Consider the following 24,718-nt stretch of genomic DNA (forward strand, 5'->3'; position numbering starts at 1 on the left):
AGGGCTGGACAGAGCCTGTCTGTTAGTGAGCCAGACAGACAGAGACAGAACTTTGAGCTCTCTTAAGAGACTGTTTAAAAAGTGGGCAAACAGATGACACAAAACATCTGTCCCTCAAAGCCATCAAAGAACCAGTCAGCCTGCTCAGAGGAGAGAAAGAGAATGAAAGAGGAGAGGCTGAGAGAGTAGGAGATGTTTACATCACTAGGTCTTGGCAGGGTAAATAAAGGGATCTGTTGATTGAGAGGAGGCAGAATGGCATTCCCCTGGCATCTCTTAGTGCTGGGTTAAAGAAGAGGTCCCTCTGCATTTGCCTCAGTAATGCAATCACGTTCATATGCAAATGAAACAGACCGGTCCTGAACGCAACTCATTCAAGCTACCAATGACTCAAAACAAAACAGTCAGTCACGCTCATGCACAAGCACACTCACAGACGGCCTAGCAATCTAGCATAGTTCCAACTGTCAACTGTTTGGCAGTTAAGTCCTGGAGAAAGATACAGTGGAAATGCATTGTAGTCATTTTCACAACAGGCAGGCAAACAAACAAATGGACACTGTTTGGTGACAGGCCCACTGATTCTTCCTCATATAACAGTCTACATAGCAAACAATGATGACAGAAGCTAAGATGTCATCATAGCTTCAGCAGATATGAGATGTGGACTATGAACTCAGAGCTAACTAGACAGATAGGAAATGGTAGTGCAGTCAGATAATGTTGCACGATCGTGGATAACAAGTTTCACAGATATCCCACACACATTTTTTTAGACACTCAAATTAAACTTTATTAGGGATGTTATTATATACTGTGTACAGTCTATATTATAGGGGACAAGTGCACATGCTTTAGTACAGATCGTCGACCTGTATGAGCACTATATTATATTCAGTAAGTCATATTCAATGAAAGCACTGTATTAGTGTGTGAACCATTGAGTGTCATTGACAGTAGAACGTTGGATTTGTATAAAAGCAGTACGTTACAAAAACTGCACAAGTGCATCAATTTCCCAACATTGTGGTTAAGATCATGGGTAACACTACGACGCCTAACGTCATAACTATGTCATAATAGCTGACATAACACTGTCATGACCCATATATTTACACCTATTGTGACATTTATTGCGTTATTTTATGGCTGGTTATGACACCTACATAAGCTCAAAACCCTAATTTATTCAAATGTTTATTTTTCCTGCCAAGTTTGATTTCGTTGGAAAGTTAGTTTCTTAGAATCAATTTCAACAAAGAATTTAAAAGATTCATGTTTCCCCCCTATCATAAAAAATACACTTTATGACTGTCAAGAAGCACTATGACCATCCTATGTCACTTTACTTGGACTAAGAAAATACACTTCGACACTGTCAAGAAGCATTATGACCATCCTATGTCACTTTACTTGGACTAAGGAAATACACTTCGACACTGTCAAGAAGCACTATGACCATCCTATGTCACTTTACTTGGACTAAGAAAATACACTTCGACACTGTCAAGAAGCACTATGACCATCCTATGTCACTTTACTTGGACTAAGAAAATACACTTCGACACTGTCAAGAAGCACTATGACCATCCTATGTCACTTTACTTGGACTAAGAAAATACACTTCGACACTGTCAAGAAGCATTATGACCATCAGTATCATATATGCCAGATAAGGGCATGTACATGATAGGCCTATGTTAGTCATCAGTCCTGCTCCTGAAATCTGATCCCAGTCATCAGCAACAGAACATTGTGGTAGCTGCATGTCTGACATCAATGTGTGCACAATTACAATGATAATTTAATAGGGTACATTTCAGAAAATGTTATATAAACATAAAAATACAGTTGATGTAGGTTATGGTGTAATGGATGTTTTGCCTTTTGTGGTAGGTTTTATGTAGGGGTCATAACCAGCAATAAAATAATGCAATATGTCACAAGAGGTCTAAATATGTGTCATGACAGTGTTACGACAGGTTATGTCAGCTGTTATGAATGTTTCATAACATGTTATGACACTAGGTGTCAAGTAAAGTTAATGGATCATAAATAGAAAATTAAAAAAAGTGAATTGTTACATATTTCAGGGTACAAGAAAAATGACCTCTCTTGTTTTGTTCTTTTCTCACTTTGTTTTCTTTCTAGAATTCCTTCTCTCTTCAATAAGGCATATACACATACATTCAAAAGCACTTCTACATGATACTGTAACAATAGACCAGCATTATTGAAAGGCCAGCTACTGTATTATTCTTCCGGTTACCTTAAACATGTACCTTCTGGAGAAGTTGTCTAAATGTTCCCACATACAAAGTGTTAATACATATATCTATATCTGTCAAATTTAGAGAAAACCAAGAGCTGGAAATACAAACATTCATTGCATCTTGTCAGATACGTTTGATTTTCTCCTTTCAGGAGTCTATTCACACTCTGCCTGGCCTAGATCGACTTCCTGTGTGTGAGAGAAAAACAAAGCTTTTACAAAGAACCGGGGCACACACTTCCTGTTTTCAGGCAATTAGAAATCTTAAATTGTTCATAACCTGACTCTAAGGAATGGTGTGATAGTGTTCTAAAATCATTAAAAACCTTTCAATAGCTCACATAGCGAGTTGGCAAAGTTATGATTTCTACTGCCCTCCTATGTTTACCCATGAAACCATCAGGAATGGAGTGAAATGCTTCATCTGTTAAAGGCACTGCTCAAAGTCTGAAGGCATCAGTGATCTGTAGTGTTACTGAGAAATAGAGGTAAGATCCCTCCCATCATTTGTCCCCCAGTTTTAGATGGCTAAAGTGACTGAGTCAATGGGTTCCAGGGGACATACCCACCTAAAGACATTTGTCCTGGTTTAGGTCCACATTGACAACCGGATATCTCTCACATGTGAGTGTGTTTGTGTGTGAGGGTATGTCTTTGTGCTTGTGCATCTAGCGTCTTACATCAAACACACACGAGACCAGAGGGGTCAGATTTCATCCCTACAGTACCGTCCAGTCACAGAGAGAAAGACGGGTTCTGAGGCTATTGATATGGTTAGGACTGGAGGCCCTTCCACTTCCTGCTATCCCAGCAGCACCCTCTGCAGGCGGTAGGCGGGCACGCTGATCTCATCCTCTGACTCGGCGTCGCTCTGGGGGTTGGAGCTGCAGGGTGAAGTGCACTCTGGGGAGCACAGGTAGTGCATGAGGGGCAGCCGGTACTTCCCACAGAAGTCCACAAACTTGATGTGGCGCACGCACGAGTCAAAGTACACGCCTGGTGAGAGAGCGGAGAAACAGACAGAATAAGCACACTTAAATAAATTGACACATACGTATACATAATCAACTGTATACAGACAAGCAAAAAAAGACAGGGACAGAAATACAGACACACAGTCCAATGAGAAATGAATGTGTGGTAGACATACCGGCACACTTAGGATTGGGACACTTGCTGGCCAGGTCTAGGTAGTGCAACAGGTGAGAGGGCATGTCGCAGGACGAGTATGGAACGTTCCGGCTCTTGATGGTACGACCCGCCAGCTCCAGCAGTGATGGGGGGTCGTAGGTCATCTCCTTGACAAAGCGCACGACTAGGGGGTTGCCACGGAGACTGAGCTCCTGCAGGCGCACCAGGCTGAGGATCTCCCGGGGCAGGTAGGTCAGCAGGTTGTTATGGAGACTCAGGGAGCGCAGGGAGTGGAGCCTGAGGGGGGAGAGAGAGATTGACAAGGTCATGGTTATCGTTTTGAGTATTATGAACAGAAATCTAGACCGTGGTTAGGTTAAGTTGTAGTAGTCCACTATGGATGTATTGTAGTAACCAGTTGAGCTGTGGTGCTGGTGGGTTATGACCGTCTTAGCAGTATTATTATTATTGAGTTGTAGTTGTATTAAGTTTAGTTGTATTAGTATGTAAGGGATATGCAAGGTATACATTGCCTAATGAAATGCTTACTTGCAGTTTCATGTGGTTATATTATGGTCGTGTTGTGGATACCTCGTGAGCTGTGGCAGTATGCTCTAGATGGGGTTGAGGTTGTGTTGTGGATACCTCGTGAGCTGTGGCAGTATGCTCTAGATGGGGTTGAGGCTGTGTTATGGTTGGGTTGTGGATACCTCGTGAGCTGTGGCAGTATGCTCTAGATGGGGTTGAGGCTGTGTTATGGTTGTGTTGTGGATACCTTGTGAGCTGTGGCAGTATGCTCTAGATGGGGTTGAGGCTGTGTTATTATTGTGTTGTGGATACCTCGTGAGCTGTGGCAGTATGCTCTAGATGGGGTTGAGGCTGTGTTATTATTGTGTTGTGGTTACCTGGTGAGCTGCGGGGGTACACCTTGTATGCGGTTGTCACACAGGACCAGATAGCTGAGGTAGGGCAGGTTGGCCAGCTCAGGAGGAATAGAGGTGATCAGGTTACCACCCAAATACAGCATCTCAAGACTGACAGAGAGAGAGGTTTAATATGTTTAGCATCATATCGAGTTGTAATTAACATTACGGTAACAAGTAAAGCATGCCTGAAGGGGTTTAGGACTTTAAAAACACCATACTATATACTTGACAGTTCCAAGTGGACACATGACTAGCCATGTCGACACATCTGTACCACAATGGGGTTCCCACATGTTGATATTGATGCTGTATGTGACAGCAATGCATTACCAGAGTGAGCGCAAGGCATCAAAGATTGAGCATCCGGGTCCATAGTAAAAAGGAGTATAACAGGTGTGTGTAGATGTGACTATGAGGAATGGGCTGGAGCAGTGGAACTGCTAAACAAACTGTTTCAAAGAGGAGATACACTATGCACAAAGAGGTGCTGGAATTTCGATAGCTTTTTAGCCTACCCGCCTGTGTGTGTGTGTGTGTGTGTGTGTGTGTGTGTTTACTCTGACTTTGTTCAAGGGACAGCAGAGGTAGAGAGGCATTGCTAGAGAGTCCCAATTATTTTTATTCAGACAGAAGTTTAGATCTAGTGAAGACTGGCGTTTAGGTTTGGAGAAATCAAATGCAGTGTCGGCTAAATACACAGTTCTAAGCAGCAGACAATGTGGGGTAGTCATATACACTGTTGGGGTGTGGATCAGAAAACCAGTCAGTATCTGGTGTGACCACCATTTTCCACATGAAGCACGACACATATCCTTGACCAGGCTGTTGATTGTGGCCCGTGGAATGTTGTCCCACTCCTCTTCAATGGCTGTGCAAAGTTGATATGTATATATTGTCAGGAACTGGAACTCACTGTTGTACACGTTGATCCAGAGCATCCCAAACATGCTCAATGTGTGACATGTCTGGGGAGTATGGAAGCCAGAGTATGGGAATTTTTCGGGTTCCAGGAATTGTGTACAGATCCTTGCAACACCGGGCCGTGCATTATCATGCTGAAGCATGAGGTGACGGCGGCAGATCAATGGTATGAAAATGGGCCTCACGATCGTCACGGTATCTCTGTGCATTCAAATTGCCATCGATAAAATGCAATTGTGTTCATTGTCTGCAGCTTATGCCTGCCCATACCATAACCCCACCATGGGGCACTCTGTACAAAACATTGACGGCACCCGGTCGCCCACACGGCACCCGTTTGCCATCTACCCGGGACAGTTAAAACCGGGATTCATCTGTGAAGAGCACACTTCTCCAGCGTGCTAGTGGCCATCGAAGGTGAGCATTTTCCCACTGAAGTTGGTTACGACGCCAAACTGCAGTTAGGTCAAGATCCTGGCGAGGACGAAGAGCATGCAGATGAGCTTCTCGGAAATGGTTTCTGACAGTTTGTGCAGAAATTCTTTGGTTGTGCAAACCCAGTTTCATCGGCTGTCTGGGTGGCTGGTCTCGGACGATCTCGCAGGTGAAGAAGCCGGATGTGGAGGTCCTCGGCTGACGTGGTTACTCGTGATCTTTTATTTCAGATCATGAAACATTGGACCAACACTTTACATGTTGCCTTTATATTTTTGTTCACTTTACAAAACCGATGACTGAGGCAGAGAGAAAAAGATTACTATTGTCCAATTCCCACAAATCGCCAATGGAAATGTACACATACACAAGCATTCTGCTTTATCCCAATCCCTCTGAACAGATGAAAAAGTGAAAAGAGAGAGGAACACTGGGGAAATAGAGAGAAGAACAGAGTGAGCAGCAGGGACAGAGAGACAGGGAGTGAAAGGGAGATGTAATGGCCTGACACTAAAAGTGAGCAGTCAGCCCATCTGCCCCATGGTCTGGTCTGCCTGTGGAACTGATGACACAGCAGAGACTGGGAGAGGCCATTATGTGTCCTTGGGGCCTGAGCCCTGAGCCAGCCCCTCTGTCCCGAGGGTCTAAAGAAGCCATTCAGGGCCATCTCAACAACTCACTCTACAGTTACACCACTAACACACACAGAGGCCTAGTCCCATACAACCTCAATCATTCATGACTGTAGATCTGAGACAGTGTATATGTTCAGCTGCTCTGAAGTTGTCGGTGAGAGGCTCTCTTTACATGTAGTTTGTGTTGGTTAGTGTGTTTACAAGACACAGTGAGTGACTGACAGTAACCCTATCTTTGAATTTTACTCTGGCTTTGCGTTATTGGGACGGTTGAGCTAACTTGTGCTAATGTGATTAGCATGATGTAAGTAACAGCAAACTTTCCAGGACATAAACATGTCTTATATGGGCAGAAATGTTAAATTATTGTTAATCTAACTGCACTATTGTTGCTAATCCCATATAAACTAGCTAGCTCATTAACTGTCTAATTTACAGTAGATATTACAATGAAAAAATAACATGCTATTGTTTGAGGAGAATACACAACAAAAACATTTAAAATCACGGCAACTGGTTTGATACATTCACCTCTGAAAGTAAATAATGTACTTACATTCAGTAAACCTGCTCTGATTTGTCATCCTGAGGGTCCCAGAGATAAAATGTAGCATAGTTGTGTTTAATAAAATAAACATTTATATTCAAAATGTGGGAACTGGGTTCTACAGTTTGAACCCCTGCGAACTCTGGTTCCACACCCACCTCGCCCGGCCATGTAGATGTGTGAAAGTTAGTGTATAAGCTAATGATCCATCATGCATTACATTCCTGGGAGTGTGTAAACTTACATTTTGTATTACCATATACTTATTGTATGTTCTCTATAGTTATGTACTTGAAAATGTATCAATTTGGCACATTTGGGCAGATTTGATACAAAATATTGTCCAGTACTGCAATGCTTCACTGGATCATCTAGTGGCCAAAATATAAATTGCGCCTAAACTGCAAAATTATTTTATGGTCTTTCACTTGCATTTAAAATATGATGGAACAAAAAATTAATAAAAAACAAATTTTTATTTGACCAGATCTAAATGTGTTATTGGGAGTCCCATAGGGCGGCGCACAATTGGCCCAGCGTCGTCCGGGTTTGGCCCGCCATTTTAAATAAGAATTTGTTCTTAACTGAATTGCCTAGTTAAATAAAAATCACACACGCCTATTTCTTTCACTTACTTGCTGTTAAGTTGTTTATTTGTTCAGTCGTTTCATTCTCAACCAGGATTTCTATGGAACGCCGTTTAGGTCTCCACGTGTCAACAAAGATAAGTCAAATAACACTATTTGACGTGTCAAATAAGCTTGTTGACCAATCAGGACCTGAATATGACTGCACGTCACATAATTTAACTCCCTCATTATTTATTTTTTTACATAGTGTAATAACTATCACTCGAATTTCATATGCACAACGATTCATCGATACGTATGCTATGATGCCGGTAAAGTTGTCTCGTGCACCAAGAGTTCTGGACATAAAAAAAGCTAACTAGCTCATGGATGCAAACAAATGTTCTTCCCCAAAAACATAGCAAAACAATAATCTGTCTCAGTCTTTCAAAAATAATTCGTAAAAATCCAAATAACTTCACAGATCTTCATTGTAAAGGGTTTAAACACTGTTTCCCATGCTTTATGGTTCAATGAACCATAAACAATGAATGAACATGCACCTGTGGAACAGTCCTTAAGACACTGACAGATTACAGACGGTAGGCAACTAAGGTCACAGTTATGAAAACTTAGGACACGAAAGAGGCCTTTCTACTGACTCTGAAAAACACACAACAAAAATATGCCCAGGGTCCCTGCGTAAACGTGCCTTCGGCATTATGCAATGAGGACTGCAGATGTGGCCAATAAATTGCAATGTCCGTACTGTGAGACGCCGAAGACAGTGCTACAGGGAGACAGGACGGACAGCTGATCATCCTCGCAGTGGCAGACCACGTGTAACACCTGTACAGGATCGGTACATCCAAACATCACACCTGCGGGACAGGTACAAGATGGCAACAACAACTGCCCGAGTCATACCAGGAATGCACAATCCCTCAATCAGTGCTCAAACTGTCCTCAATAGGCTGAGAGAGGGCTTGTAGGCCTGTTGTAAGGCAGGTCCTCACCAGACATCACCGGCAACAACATCGCCTATGGGCACAAACCCACCGTCGCCAGACAGGACTTGCAAAAAGTGCTCTTCACTGACGAGTCGTGGTTTTGTCTCACCAGGGGTGATGGTCGGATTCGCGTTTATCATCGAAGGAATGAGCGTTACACCGAGGCCTGTACTCTGGAGCTGGAGGGTCCGTCATGGTATAGGGAGGTGTGTCACAATCTTCAGACTGAACTTGTTGTCATTGCAGGCAATCTCAACACTGTGCGTAGAGGGAAGACATCCTCCTCCCTCATGTGGTACCCTTCCTGCAGGTTCATCCTGACATAACCCTCCAGCATGACAATACTGCTCATTCTGTGCGCGATTTCCTGCAAGACAGGAATGTCAGTGTTCTGCCATGGCCAGCGAAGAGCCCGGATCTCAATCCCATTGAGCATGTCTGGGACATTTTGGATTGGAGGGCGAGGGCTAGGGCTCTTCCCCCCAGGAATGTCCGGGAACTTGCAGGTGCCTTGGTGGAAAAGTGGGGTAACAGGTTAAATGTTGTTCTGCCACTGAACAAGGCAGTTAACCCACTGTTCCTAGGCCATCATTGAAATTAAGAATTTGTTCTTAACTGACTTGCCTAGTTAAATAAAGGTTACAATGAATTTTTTTAAACAGCTCAGAGCAAGAACTGGCAAATCTGATGCAGTCCATGAGGAGGAGATGCACTGCAGTACTTAATGCAGCTGGTGGCCACACCAGTTATTTTAGATTTTGACCTCCCCTTTGTTCAGGGACACATTATTCAATTTCTGTTAGTGGACTTTGCAGTTAGCCTTCAAAATAAAATGATGTAATTGACAGTGATGCAAATGAATACAAATAATATAATTATGCCATAATTGAATAGATCCTGCTAAACGAGGTTGGAATGTTATATAAAGACAATTTGTTAATTTGACAAAAAATCTTTGAAATCACACTGGATGTATTATATCTTAGAATTGCATTGGGGGCATAATTATTTTACTGTACAGCCTTACCTACGGATTGTTGGTTAATGACATGGGGTATCAGTCTACTCAGTGACACTCAGAGAACATTAGCATCGTAACTCTTATTGTGAGACTCTGAAACAACTGTGAATTGAACCACATGTATTGTCAACCTATGTGTATGGAACACTATTCCTGAAGAAAAACAATACTGCGTGCATGTTTTGGAGTCTGATAACTGAGGAGAACATTAGGAAAAAAATGTATTGGGTATTGAGTAGACTATTACCCTATTTCATTGATCCCCAATCCTTTAGGTAAACCTGTACAGTGCAATATAAATGTCAATAAACACAATAGGCTGACTGGGGAGGTGATTTCACACAGTCACAGTCCGCGATAAGAGCTACAACGCTAATATTTGTGTAAACTCTTCAGTTGTGTTCTGTGGGTGTCACCGATAAGACTGATAGCCAACTTCATTGCTTCACATTCCACTCATTTAACATTATCTAGTCTAAATATGGCATGATTCCACCAATTGTAACCTTCTGCATCACTTTCAAAGAGGTACTTTGTTACCAATTACCAACGCGATATTGTAAACACATCGTTAGTGGCTGGTGTTTGCTGACTTTTTGTACAGCTTTGACAGTGCTACTGATCGTAGTGGTGGCGCTTGGCTTGCACGTGCAAATTCAGAACACAACATTCTAGAATAGAACTGTGTACTTTGACGGTCAAATAGTGTTATTTGACGTGCATCTTTTATGACACGCAAAGACTCAAACGGCGTTCCATAGTATGTTGTGACGCTATTACTGTAACTCCGGCAGGGCAACATCTGAAGAATAGCGCACTTGGTAACATTAGTGTGTACCGGTGCTTGACCAGTTGCGAAAGCCAACATCACCCACGACAGAGAACGGTTGATGGTCAAAGGCAATGATTTCCATTATCTTGGCGTTAATGGATTTCACCTTCGAGTTGTCTCGCTGAAATGTTCTTACTCTTCCATATGACTGCTTGATCTACATAGCAGGCCGTAGGTAGCCTAGTGGTTAGAGTGTTGGACTAGTAACCGAAAGGTTGCAAGATCGAATCCCCAAGCTGACGAGGTAAAAATGTGTCGTTCTGCCCCTGAAAAAGGCAGTTAACCCACTGTTCCAAGGCCGTCATTGAAAATAAGAATTTGTTCTTAACTGACTTGCCAAGTTAAATAAAAGATAAAATATACAAATAAACTCAAAAAACATTGTGGGTTAGGAATGCCATGTTGCATGTTTAGTGTCATATAGGAATCCATGTCAGCTTTGACATAGTTTTTTCACATCGGCGTTAAACTAGACAAACATCGGGCCGATACCAATGTGGGATTTTTAGCTAATGTCAGCCGATTCCGATATCTATATCGTGCTTCCTTATAGAGACACCCACTGTTATATTTATATATACAGTGCCTTGCGAAAGTATTCGGCCCCCTTGAACTTTGCGACCTTTTGCCACATTTCAGGCTTCAAACATAATGATATAAAACTGTATTTTTTGTGAAGAATCAACAACAAGTGGGACACAATCATGAATTGGAACGACATTTATTGGATATTTCAAACTTTTTTAACAAATCAAAAACTGAAAAATTGGGCGTGCAAAATTATTCAGCCCCCTTAAGTTAATACTTTGTAGCGCCACCTTTTGCTGCGATTACAGCTGTAAGTCGCTTGGGGTATGTCTCTATCAGTTTTGCACATCGAGAGACTGACATTTTTTCACATTCCTCCTTGCAAAACAGCTCGAGCTCAGTGAGGTTGGATGGAGAGCATTTGTGAACAGCAGTTTTCAGTTCTTTCCACAGATTCTCGATTGGATTCAGGTCTGGACTTTGACTTGGCCATTCTAACACCTGGATATGTTTATTTTTGAACCATTCCATTGTAGATTTTGCTTTATGTTTTGGATCATTGTCTTGTTGGAAGACAAATCTCCGCCCCAGTCTCAGGTCTTTTGCAGACTCCATCAGGTTTTCTTCCAGAATGGTCCTGTATTTGGCTCCATCCATCTTCCCATCAATTTTAACCATCTTCCCTGTCCCTGCTGAAGAAAAGCAGGCCCAAACCATGATGCTGCCACCACCATGTTTGACAGTGGGGATGGTGTGTTCAGCTGTGTTGCTTTTACGCCAAACATAACGTTTTGCATTGTTGCCAAAAAGTTCAATTTTGGTTTCATCTGACCAGAGCACCTTCTTCCACATGTTTGGTGTGTCTCCCAGGTGGCTTGTGGCAAACTTTAAACAACACTTTTTATGGATATCTTTAAGAAATGGCTTTCTTCTTGCCACTCTTCCATAAAGGCCAGATTTGTGCAATATACGACTGATTGTTGTCCTATGGACAGAGTCTCCCACCTCAGCTGTAGATCTCTGCAGTTCATCCAGAGTGATCATGGGCCTCTTGGCTGCATCTCTGATCAGTCTTCTCCTTGTATGAGCTGAAAGTTTAGAGGGACGGCCAGGTCTTGGTAGATTTGCAGTGGTCTGATACTCCTTCCATTTCAATATTATCGCTTGCACAGTGCTCCTTGGGATGTTTAAAGCTTGGGAAATGTTTTTGTATCCAAATCCGGCTTTAAACTTCTTCACAACAATATCTCGGACCTGCCTGGTGTGTTCCTTGTTCTTCATGATGCTCTCTGCGCTTTTAACGGACCTCTGAGACTATCACAGTGCAGGTGCATTTATACGGAGACTTGATTACACACAGGTGGATTGTATTTATCATCATTAGTCATTTAGGTCAACATTGGATCATTCAGAGATCCTCACTGAACTTCTGGAGAGAGTTTGCTGCACTGAAAGTAATTTTGCACGCCCAATTTTTCAGTTTTTGATTTGATAAAAAAGTTTGAAATATCCAATAAATGTCGTTCCACTTCATGATTGTGTCCCACTTGTTGTTGATTCTTCACAAAAAAATACAGTTTTATATCTTTATGTTTGAAGCCTGAAATGTGGCAAAAGGTCGCAAAGTTCAAGGGGGCCGAATACTTTCGCAAGGCACTGTATATATATAAAAAACGATAGATATATACATACATTCATTTCACATTTCCACACACTTCAAAGTGTTTCCTTTCAAATGGTATCAAGAATATACATATCCTTGCTTCAAGTCCTGAGCTACAGGCAGTTAGATTTACTTTTCATTTTAGGCGAAAATTGGGAAAAAAAGGGTCCGATCCTTAAGAGGTTTTTAACAACATTGTAGTTACTCCACAATAGTAACCTAATTGACAGAGGAAAAAGAAGCCCGTACAGAATACAAATATTCCAAATCATGCATCATGTTTGCAACAGGGCACTAAAGTAATACTGCAAAGAATGTAGCAAAGCAATTACCTTTTTGTCCTGAATACAAAGTGTTGTGTTGCATTGGATTTGCCCCAAACATTACTGAGTACCACTCTCCATATTTTCAAGAATAGGGGCATCATGTTATGGGTATGCTTGTAATAGTTAAGGACTGGGAAGTTTACGATTTTAAAAAAAGAAATAGAATGGGAGCTAAACACAGGCAAAAGCCTAGAGGATCCTTAGTTATAATAATAATAATCCCTAGTCAGTTTGTTGAAGAACAGTGCAGATGCAAATTTTGGTAACAGAATGTCAGAACAAACACAAACCATAATTCTGTTAGCATGCTTTTCTATAAAATGTTTGTGGAAATTGTTAAAAGTAGTCATTGTACATAGTTATATGGTCTGTTCACCTTTGTAATCATTGGTTTTTGTTTGAAATACATTTTAAAGTGAAAAACCTGAGTCTGTGTCACTTAACGTGGAATTTCCCAAAAGTAATTTCTGAAGAACATTTATTTCATGTGAGAAAAACAAAACATCTCACTTTAATATAGTTCAACTATGATTTAAAAAACATTTTAAAGAAACATTGAACATTAATTGTCAAAAGCAGGTGAGCTGGTTCTACTTTTTTTTGCTGTTTTGTGGTGGAAAACGAGCATAACATCAACCCTGTTACCCATAGAAATGTTAACAATTACAAAAAAATAATAATAATTCAAATGAAGCTTGCATTAAAAATGTCCCCTGCTGTTGCACACAACAAGCTTCCCTGTCACAAGGGGTTTTATAGCTAATTGAAGATTAAATCATCAACCCTGTTACTTAAATTTCGCATATGAGAGAATGTTAAAATTAGGTGAAATCAAACGTCCCCCCCCCCCCCCCCCCCCCCCAATCAAGTTACTCACCTCAAATGGCACAGAATGGGTGGAACAACAACTATTAAAGCCAATGTGGGTCTGTTCCAGATGAAGTCAAAAGTATTTACACACTTATCTTTGGTATATAAATGGGCTACTGTTTAACCGCATGATCCACATCTCGGTTGCACTCACTGATCTCTGTGACTTTACGAGTTCTCTCTTTTATGATAGTAACTATGTAGTCAGATCAGTGGCGGTCGGTGCCATTTAAGATGATGGAGCATGACATTAAGGTATTTCTATTACAGCATGTTGGCTGACTGTCATTCATATTCCATTTCACCCAGCTCAATGTAACATTGAATAGTTTAGGTTACGACACAACACTCAAATTTCCCCTGTACCCATCATGAGGTTGCTACAATTTAGCCTATGAATGAAAGTTTATAATGTTGGTGCACAAGTCAAGCAATTTTTTTGTAATCAAGGTGACAGACACTGATACATTCAATACTGCCTTGCACACACTTGCCTGCATCTAGCTGACCCCCAAAAAATATATAAAAATATAACCCTTATTTAACTAGGCAAGTCAGTTCAACAAATTCTTATTTAAAAATGACAGCCTACACCGGCCAAACCCGGACGATGTTGGGCCAAATGTGCGCAGCCCAATGGGACTCCCAATCACGGCCTGTTGTGATAAAGCCTGGATTCGAACCAGGGTGTCTGTAGTGATGCCTATAGCACTGAGACCAGTGCCTTAGACCACTGCGCCCTTCGGGAGCCTGCCTCTAGGGTTTAATCATTAGTGCAGTTGCAAATTAAGAGTTTCTACATACCAATTCAGGTATGTTAATCCCCGTTTCGTTCCATTTGTTTCCGTTTAAGGAAAGTTTTTGAACACAGAGGAATGAATACACCCCTGACCGCACGCAAACACAGTTTGCTTTCATAGCAGCCACATAAAAACAGCATGATCACGTTGCTTGCTGTGTATATATAAATAATTCCTTCTTGCAAATACAGTTGAAGTTGGAAGTTTACATACACTTAGGTTGGAGTCGTTAAAACTCGTTTTTCAACCACTCCACAAATTTCTTTGTTAACAAACTATATTTTGGCAAGTGGGTTAGGACATCTACTTTGTGCATGACAAGTATTTTTTCCAACAATTGTTTACAGACAGAGTATTTCACTGTATCACAATTCCAGTGGGTCAGAAGTTTACATACACTAAGTTGACTGTGCCTTTAAACAGCTTGGAAAATTCCAGAAAATTATGTCATGGATTTAGAAGCTTCTGATAGGCCAATTGACATAATTTGAGTCAATTGGAGGTGTACCTGTGGATGTATTTCAAGGCCTACCTTCAAACTCAGTGTCTCTTTGCTTGACATCATGGGAAAAGCAAAAGAAATTAGCCAAGACCCCAGAAAAAAAATTGTAGACCTCCACAAGTCTGGTTCATCCTTGGGAGCAATTTCCAAATGCCTGAAGGTACAACGTTCATCTGTACAAATAATAGTACGCAAGTAAACACCACGTGACCACGCAGCCGTCATACCGCTCAGGAAGGAGGCGTTCTGTCTCCTAGAGATGAACGTACTTTGGTGCGAAAAGTGCAAATCAATCCCAGAACAGCAAAGGACCCTGTGAAGATGCTGGAGGAAACGGGTACAAAAGTATCTATATCCACAGTAAAACAAGTCCTATATCGACATAACCTGAAAGGCCGCTCAGCAAGGAAGAAGCCACTGCTCCAAAACCTCCATAGAAAAGCCAGACTACGGTTTGCAACTGCACATGGGGACAAAGATCGCCCTTTTTGGAGAAATGTCCTCTGGTCTGATGAAACAAAAATAGAACTGTTTGGCCAGTGACCATTGTTATGTTTGGAGAAAAAAGGGGGAGGCTTGCAAGCCAAAGAACACCATCCCAACCGTGAAGAAAGGGGGTGGCAGCATAATGTTGTGGGGGTGCTTTGCTGCAGGAGGGACTGGTGCACTTCACAAAATAGATGGCATCATGAGGTTGGAAAATTATGTGGATATATTGAAGCAACATCAAGACATCACTAAGTTAAAGCTTGATCACAAATGGGTCTTCCAAATGAACAATGACCCCAAGCATACTTCCAAAGTGGTGAGTCAAAATGGCTTAAGGACAGCAAGGTCAAGGTATTGGAGTGGCCATCACAAAGCCCTGACCTCAATCCTATAGATTTATTTTGGACAGAACTGAAAAAGCATGTGCGAGCAAGGAGGCCTACAAACCTGACTCAGTTACACCACCTCTGTCAGGAGGAATGGGCCAAAATTCACCCAACTTTTGACCCAAGTTAAACAATTTAAAGGCAATGCTACCAAATACTAATTGAGTGTATGTAAACGTCTGACCCACTGGGAATGTGATGAAAGAAATAAAAGCTGAAATAAATGATTCTCTCTACTATTATTCTGACATTTCACATTCCTAAAATAAAGTGGTGATCCTAAACTGACCTAAGACAGGGATGTTTTACTATGATTAAATATCAGGAATTGTGAAAAACTGTGTTTAAATGTATTTGGCTAAGGTGTATGTAAGCGTCCGACTTCAACTGAATCTACACGCTCTCAGTCTCACACCTTTTCCCTTCTCTTGTGGACTTCGGTGCACAACACATCAGTGGTCTGTGACCAGGCAAACCTTCATTTCATGAACACTAACCGCTACACATAGCCTACATCGTTGTCACCCCATAGTCAATATAGCTATTAGAACTATTGTGTCAATAAAACCAAAGTCTTACCTTGACTTGGAAGAGTGTTGGATAGCCATAGCCAGCTAGCTAAAGTGGCATTTCCCTGGGCTCGAACCAGCAACACAACAGCCACCACATCGAAGCAGCGTTACCCATGCAGAGCAAGGGAAACAACCACCCCAAGGCTCAGAGCGAGTAGCGTGCGCTAACTAGCCAGCCATTTCACTTCGGTTACACCAGTCTCATCTCGGGAGGCTTGAAGTCATAAACAGCACAATGCTTGACGCACAACGAAGAGCTGCTGGCAAAACGCAAGAGTGCTGTTTGAATGAATGTTTACGCGCCTGCTTCTGCCTACCACCGCTCAGTCAGATACTTAGATACTTGTATGCTTAGTCAGATTATATGCAACGCAGGAAACGCTAGATAATATCTAGTAATATCAACCATGTGTAGTTAACTAGTCATTATTATTGATTGTTTTTTATAAGATAAGTTTAATGCTAGCTAGCAACTTACCTTGGCTTACTGCATTTGCGTAACAGGCAGTCAGTCTCCTTGTGGAGTGCAACGAGAGAGAGGCAGGTCGTTATTGCGTTGGACTAGTTAACTGTAAGGTTGCAAGATTGGATCCCCCGAGCTGACAAGGTGAAAATCTGTCGTTCTGCCCCTGAACGAGGCAGTTAAACCCACCGTTTCTAGGGCGTCATTGAAAATAAGAATGTGTTCTTAACTGACTTGCCAAGAAGTTAAATAAAGATTAAATAAAGGAAAATATATATATATATATATATATATATATGCGCCCAAAAATAGCGATTTCCGATTGTTATGAAAACTTGAAATCGGCCCTAATTAATCGCCCATTCCAATTAAATCGGTCGACCTATAGTCATAATTACTGTGTAAGTCTATTCAAGGGGGTGAGAACTATGAGCCTCCTAGATTGTCTTGAAGTCAATGTACCCAAATGAAGAATATATTTAGTACAGTTTTATCTAAAAAGAATAACTTTGTTTCACTATTTTTGAAATTCACTGAGGAACCTCCCCTGAGGAGGATTCTAAACTGTTCTCGCTGATATTAACTTACCGCTGACACAGTGTAAACATGATATAAGGAGAGTAATAAACAATTATTCCAGATGACCTTGTTTTTTAGTACCATTGGAACACACTGCCCCTGCACTTTATACAAACTTGGCATCCTTCACATATTGACCACGAGGCTTGAATTTCTCTACGTGCTCGTGTGTGTGTGATGACTATGTACAAGTGTGTATGCGTACGTGTGTGTCTTGACCATGTGCAAGTGAGTGTTTGTGTGTGTCATTTATGAATAGTAGTTAGTCATCCCAAAGGTTGTTTACATGTATACTGCGCAGTGTGTACCCCACCATATGAACCACAAATTTCCTGCTCTGAATAACTTTGTGAGTGTGGCAATGGCAGTCTGTCATGCCGATGAAAAGCAGAAAGTTTCACTGGAACTTTGTCAATATTATAATTGCAAAACAACATGAAGTTAAGGCCACCAAAAGTAGAGAAGACATGATGAGGAATACAATTCCAGATAGAAGTGGGTCTTCTTAGGAATTGTTTTATCCAATTGATCTTAAAAGTATTATTTAAAGTAGTAAAGTCCAGATAATTCAGTGTTCATTACAACAGTTTTCCTAATGTAATGGGTACAGTTTCTCCAAAGAAAGTTGAAAAGCATCTGGTCTATCTCGTTGCTTATTTTACTGTCATGATATAAAGATAGAGCACCATATGTTTGGGGCCTGATGTACTTGGGCCGATTCTGGGCAATCATTCATTTTGATTCCGGGCCGATTCAATCAGTTCCGGACCCCCGGAAAAGGGCCACTTCCGGGCCGATTCCTCATTGCTAGCTGGAGAGTGTCCCTTGCCCCTGCCTGTCGGGCACGGTTTTCTCCGATACAGGGGAGCGACATAGTGTGCAAGCTAACTAGCAAGCTAGCATGCAGTGTCACTAACAAGCTACTGTAGATAGTTAGCTAGTACATGGTGTCGTCCCAGCCTCCCGTGCTAGCGGTGAAGGCAGGTGTTCGGCAAGCGGGAGTAAGGGACACCGTCTACCGGTGTTGCTGCCGCTAAGTTAGCAAGAACGACTCCATGAGGCGGGGGCATAAAAAAAATCCTCAAAATATTGATTTCCCTTTGACCAACATTGAAAAGTGTCACAAGCATTAAGATGTCATGTTGGGGGGGATGCGGCGCTCATGCAGGAACCAATGTAATACGGGGGGGGGGGTGGGGGGGGGGGGGATTATAAAGGAACCAATGGGATGGGATGGAGGGGACGTTCCAATTGGAATGCCCACATGCTGGAACACCCAGAATTTCAGGCTGCAGTTAAACGCTATTGGCTGAACTCGCTGTTCGCCCAGGAAACTAACTACAGTTCGCCTAAACTGGTCATTGTCACAGGCCGTTTGTTGCAAATTATATGAAAGTTTGATGTAATTACTGGTGACTGCAACAAGCTAGTTACTGTGGTAGCAGCTGGTGAGGCCGCGGGCATCGTTATGTACTCTACATACCTGGTTAAATTCTCAATTTCTGCAGGAATACTTTGGAGTCTGTTTCCCCCCAGGGAAAGTGATTGTAGCCGCTGCAACTTTAGGAACTGCGCTGGCATCTCCTCAAACCTATTGCCACTTAGATTCAACACCTCCAACGGCAAAGACCCGAACTCCTTGGGAAGCGAGAATTCGTCCAGACGGTTGTTCTTGGCTATTAGTGTTCTGAGCTTCGTTAACCAAGTAATGCCTTCACAGATTACCGATAGTCCGTTGTTGCTAATGTCAAGAAATTCGAGGTTGGAGAACATGCAAACCGATCCGGGAAGCGAGGGCAGTCGGTTGAAGCTTAGATACAACTGCTTGGTGCCCATCTTTCGCTCCTCGCTGATCTCGACCAAGCTCAAAGTGTTCAAATTCAGACGCGACAAGTCTAAAACACCCTCACCATGTCCGTGTGCGGCTCCTTCATGCAAATCCATTTCGCAGCGTAGGCTACTCTTCAATATTGTGGACACACTGGTGATTGCACTCTTTGTGGTTCTCCAAATAAAGAGAGGAGTCCAATGCCAATGGCCCGAGTTGCATGTGGGTGTCATGAACAACATTACGGTGAGCGACAGTAGTGGAATTGCCTTCAAAGTAAAAGTCCCCGTTGAAACTGATGCAAACGGAGGAAAAAAGTGGAATCACGCCACAATTGCACTAGATCATGTCAAACAAGGTTGTAATGTTATATAAAGACAAGTGTTAGTTAATTTGACAAAAATACAAACTGTGGATGTATTAGACCTTATAATTGCATTGGGGATACTATATTGCACTCTACAGCCAAACCTATGGATTGTGCACCCTTGAACTGGCGTATCAGTCTACTCGGAGAGACCCATAGAACACCACTGTAGAGTTCACACAAATATTAGAGCTTATATCTGTTCGCATCAGTTTCAATTGAGACCTTTATTTTGAAGGGGAAACGTCGAGTCCACTATTGTTGCTCACTCACTTATGCTCATGTTGTTCATGCAACGTTGCATTTGACGAAATGCTCTGAGACCAGGTTGCAACACGACACACTGTATTTTAAGGAAAATAATATGGGTCGGTCATTTACATTTGGCAAGATTATTGTGTGGAATAGAGAGAGATCACTGTAAATTGCCAGAACCTGGCTGGTACCAGACAAAGCAACTATTCAGCAGTGAGTATTTGTAGTACATGTTTCGGGGTTGGCTTGTTCCAGTAGCTCCGCCCTAACTGTTGAAGCCGTTCATTTGCCTACATGCATTTATATCAGTTGGATCTGATCTGATAGAGTATCATCACAACGTTTATTGTCTCCCGTTTGCTGTTAAAACAGGGTTGTCGTGCTTCAATTTCTAATGGGTCAATAATAAACTAAAACTGGGAGAAAGTTGAAGGTGGTGATGAACCCCTGGATATTATCCATTCATCCACTAGTAGCCTACATTATGTAAAACATAATGCGAGAGTATAGAATTATATACACAACACGTGTATAACCTGATGTAGGTTTAAAAAGCAACATCAATTCACCTATATCCTACTTAAACCACAATGCCTCCTAGCAGAATTTAAAAAATGCACACTGTTTGCAATGTTAAATGACTTTTAAAAAGGATGATCATATTACAGCCACAATATGGACCAGATGGCATTGGAACACTGCCTCTTTGACCAATACAAATGGAATGTAGGCTAGATTTTCTGTAGAAAACCACATCAGCAACATTTCTCAGATAGACAGCTCTGATGCAAAAATGTGATATTTTTTGTGTCTTAAGATTTGTATTTATTACAGTTTGAACATAAAAGATAAACACACAGGTTGAGACATTTGTAGTACTGTATGGGATGTCTTTTATTGGCATATATATACTCATTCTGCATTCCTTTTAGAATAAAAAGTTATTAACCAAACTAGTTATGGAACTTTTACACAACCATTTAACAAGGACTAAACCACATAGCGCTAAGGTTACTATAAAAATTCTGCCAATTATAGTCTTGCCCATTCCAATTGTGGTTTAAAGCTTGCTGGACACAAGACCTTGACAGTGTGTGTCTGCAGGCCTATGTTTGGGTGTTAAAGGCACTGATTTAACCACAAATAATTCTCAGGATGAGTTGGATTTTGACAAATAAAACATAAAACAAATATGACACTCACCGCCACACACTAGTAGCTCACACTCTCTCAAAAAACACTCCCTCATCACACACACATTATCTGGCAGATGCATTCCCTCTAAGTTAGAGATGCATCTAAGTTATGTTAGCTGACAGCAAGGCTAATCCTTATAACTGATCTTTGATAAGCACAGGTATAGTGTTGTTGCTGGGTCCAGAGTAATGCTTTACCTGGAGGGGTTCGTACATCATTTCATCATCATAGTCATCATCAGGCTTTGGCTTCAGTTCTCTCCCTGCTGTACTCAGTTCAGCTTTGTGCTTGGTGCTTTCATTCTATATTCTACTTGGGGTTTCACATCTAGATGACCATTGCTTCAATGTTTCTGAAACAAGCACCAGAGAGCGCTGATTGAATACAGCACAGGAGCCATTGTGACCACATGATCTCCAACTCAAGCATATAACAAATTGTACATAGGAGCAAGTGTATTTGTCAAAAAGCAGGGCATACTAACTAAACGGGATGATTCACTAAGGCCTGAAACTATGCTGCTAGTCACAGAGGAGGAAGTGCATTGGTCAAGTAGTATCATGGCAGTTCTGTAAGCAAATAAGCTTAAAGTCAAGTGTATGACATCCCACTACCTTCCCCTACAATAGGACACTGTCATCGTCTTGCTCTACACTTCTAACACATCTTGAAGGACTTTCAAGATGATGTTGTTTCCTTGATGAATAAAGTTGTCCCAACAGCTCACTCCTAACATCTCTCATCCCTCATCTTTCTCATTCCAAACAATTACTGCTTGCTATTTTACTAACAAGAGCCATACCGTATCTATATTGTATACATAGGAAGAAGAAGAAAAATGTAACAGTAAAAAATGGCCCCATTCCTAGTGCAGGGTGCAGTAATACAATCACAAATAAAGACAGTACTTAACACAAGGAACTCCTAAAATAATACTCTAGACTGCCCTTGCATCTAACAAACATAAACAAAAAGACAGTAAAAAAAGCTATAATAATTAACATATGAGTAAATTCAGCAACAGCACAGGGCCTCAAGGTACATCAAGTATAGAGGAAGAGTGACTCTCTCGCACTCTCTCTCAAGCCCTTCTTCTTTGGGCCTCTTAGGCCTCCTTTGTGCTGACCTTCATCTTCTCCACTGTTTCCTGTGTTTAAAAGAGGGGGGGGGGGGGGGGGTAGAGGGAGAGAGAGATGGTGTGAGGTGTGAGAGGAGAATGTTATACATTGTCATGAGAAGAGCAATATACTGTATGCCATATAGCTCTGATTAGATAGTAACAGACTCAATACCCAAAATTCCTCTACCCAGTGTTGTAGATATTTGGTAGTAGAGTAGTGGCTTGAGGGCACACACTTAATGTGCTGTGAAATCTATTGTTAAATGTACTGTAATGTTTTTTAAATTATGTAACTGTCTTAATGTTGCTGGACCCCAGGAAAAGTAGTTGCTGCCTTGGCAGCCGATAATGGGTCGCATGATCTGTACAAGGTTAGTCATCAATAAAGAACAACTCTACCACTGTTTCTTTCTCAGGACAACTAAACATGCTGTATTGGCATGACAAAGCATATCTCCCACTCCTGATGGTCTAGGTCAGGGTTCCAACCCTAATCTAGCGCACCTGATTCTAATAATTAACTGGTTGATAAGCTAAATTAGACGAGTTACAACTGGAAATGGAGCAAAAACCTACTGGAGGGTAGCTCTCCAAGAACAGGTTTGGAGAGCCCTGGTCTAGGTACACTATTTGCATAGTCATGACTGTTCAAACCACCCTTAATGTTGTGAGATATGCCGAATAGTTACTCATGGGCTGTAGTACACATCTTTCAAGGGGTGAAACGGGTGTAATAAACTCATTTGTTCTAAACTTTCAATAATATTGCAGCTAGTTGATAACTCTGTCTAGACAAATTCCAGAGCTACCCATCTGTCTGGGGAGATTGGAGAGCGGCCTGGTCTGTCCGTTGAACTTTGACCAACTGTTTCCTTTGGTGACAGGCTGACCTGGTGCTTGTTAAGCTCAGTCACACGGAGACTCCATTCCTCCTCTGTCATCTCCTGCCCCGCCTCCCCGGTCTCCTTGACAACCGCTGTCTTGTCTGAGAAAGAGATGCAAAGGATGAAAGAATTACAGGAACAATTGGAGAGAGAGAAGAACAGGTGTTGAGTCCTTATCTGTTGTGCTATATGTGGTTCAGATGACTTGTAGAGGAGTCAGTGTGTCTATACAGGTGTGCTGGTGTGTCTTTCCTCACCAGTGCAGGTCATGGCAGTGCAGACCCAGTTGCCACAGGCACACACACAGCGGTTACACTCCACCTGTGTCTCGGCCCCATCTTCATAGGTCTCATCCTCCAGGGCACACTCTGCAGGGGGGAACATAGAATTCAGATTAAAAATAGATAGAGTACAGCAGATATGGTGCCTCTCATACACCCCACATCTAACAAAGATATATAAAATTCTGTGTTTTTAAGTTAAATCAATTTATTCTGTCTAAATAGGACCATGGCAATGCAGTTGAGTAGTGATGAGTTTATACATAGTCCACAGCAGAAAGAGAGCAACAGAGCCCTGATGCCCTCTTTTAAAACACTGTACTGGGCCATTTGAAATAGCATACTGTCACGGTCGTGGTATGGAGGAGACCAAAGCGCAGCGAGGTAAGCATACATCCTTTTTAATTACAGAAAGAACACTGAACAAACTATCAAAACGAACCATGAAGCTAATATGCGTAATGCATACAGGCAACTAAACATTGACCAAGAACCCACAAAATACCCAAGGAATATGGCTACCTATATGGTCCCCAATCAGAGACAACGATAAACAGCTGCCTCTGATTGAGAACCAATCTAGGCAACCATAGACATAAACACCTAGACTTACAAAAAACCCTAGACATACAAAAAACTGTAGACATACAAAAAACTAACAAACCACCCTCGTCACACCCTGACCTAACCAAAAATAAAGAAAACAAAGATAACTAAGGTCAGGGCATGACACATACAGTGGATTTGGAAAGTATTCAGACCCCTTAACTTTTTCCACATTATGTTACGTTACAGACTTATTCTAAAATGGATAAAATAGTTTTTCCCCCTCATCAATCTACTCACAATACCCCATAATGACAAAGCAAAAACAGTTTAGAAATTTTTGCAAATGTATTAAAGATAAAAACGGAAATATCAGATTTACATAAGTATTCAGACACCTTTTACTCAGTGTTGAAGCACATTTGGCAGCGATTACAGCCTCGAGTCTTCTTGGATATGACGCTACAAGCTTGGCACAGCTGTATTTGGGGAGTTTCTTCCATTCTTCTCTGCAGATCCTCTCAAGCGGTCAGGTTGGATGGAGAGCGTCGCTGCACAGCTATTTTCAGGTCTCTCCAGAGAGGTTAGATCGGGTTCAAGTCCAGGCTCTGGCTGGGCCACTCAAGGACATTCAGAGACTTGTCCCAAAGCCACTCCTGCGTTGTTTTGGCTGTTTTCTTAGGGTCGTTGTCCTGTAGGAAGGCGAACCTTCACCCCAATCTGAGGTCCCGAGCGCTCTGGAGCAGGTTTTCATCAAGGATCC

General features: G+C 41.8%; 2 protein-coding genes across 2 annotated transcripts in view; both read right to left on the reverse strand.

Annotated features, from left to right (window-relative positions):
* Positions 1–767: 767 nt before the first annotated feature.
* On the reverse strand, positions 768–19,547 carry LOC139380639 (leucine-rich repeat-containing protein 58-like). The gene is made up of 4 exons (XM_071123530.1): positions 18,961–19,547; positions 4,309–4,437; positions 3,423–3,700; positions 768–3,268 (listed from the first exon to the last, which is right to left on the reverse strand). Exons 1-4 carry the CDS (start codon positions 19,545–19,547, stop codon positions 3,075–3,077), a joined length of 1,188 nt encoding a protein of 395 aa, XP_070979631.1. The 3' UTR covers positions 768–3,074.
* Positions 19,548–20,796: 1,249 nt separating this feature from the next.
* Positions 20,797–24,718, reverse strand: part of LOC139380640 (follistatin-related protein 1-like) — a 60,669-nt gene continuing 56,747 nt past the window's right edge. Inside the window, exons 9-11 of the mRNA XM_071123531.1 lie at positions 23,386–23,496; positions 23,135–23,229; positions 20,797–22,271 (exon numbers count right to left, since the gene is read on the reverse strand). Coding sequence (XP_070979632.1) covers positions 22,230–22,271; positions 23,135–23,229; positions 23,386–23,496 — 248 coding nt within the window. The 3' untranslated portion in view covers positions 20,797–22,229. The remainder of the gene's footprint in view (positions 22,272–23,134; positions 23,230–23,385; positions 23,497–24,718) is intronic.

The sequence above is a fragment of the Oncorhynchus clarkii genome, chromosome 22, assembly GCF_045791955.1.
Source record: "Oncorhynchus clarkii lewisi isolate Uvic-CL-2024 chromosome 22, UVic_Ocla_1.0, whole genome shotgun sequence".
NCBI lineage: Eukaryota > Metazoa > Chordata > Actinopteri > Salmoniformes > Salmonidae > Oncorhynchus > Oncorhynchus clarkii.

Excerpts from the sequence above, each read along its gene's own strand:
- LOC139380639 (XM_071123530.1), bottom strand. The coding sequence starts at position 19,547 with ATGTTGTTCATGACACCCACATGCAACTCGGGCCATTGGCATTGGACT. Across the intron at positions 3,701-4,308 it reads GTACCCCCGCAGCTCACCAG|GCTCCACTCCCTGCGCTCCC; the intron begins GTAACCACAACA and ends CTCCCCCCTCAG. Across the intron at positions 3,269-3,422 it reads TCCCAATCCTAAGTGTGCCG|GCGTGTACTTTGACTCGTGC; the intron begins GTATGTCTACCA and ends CTCTCTCACCAG.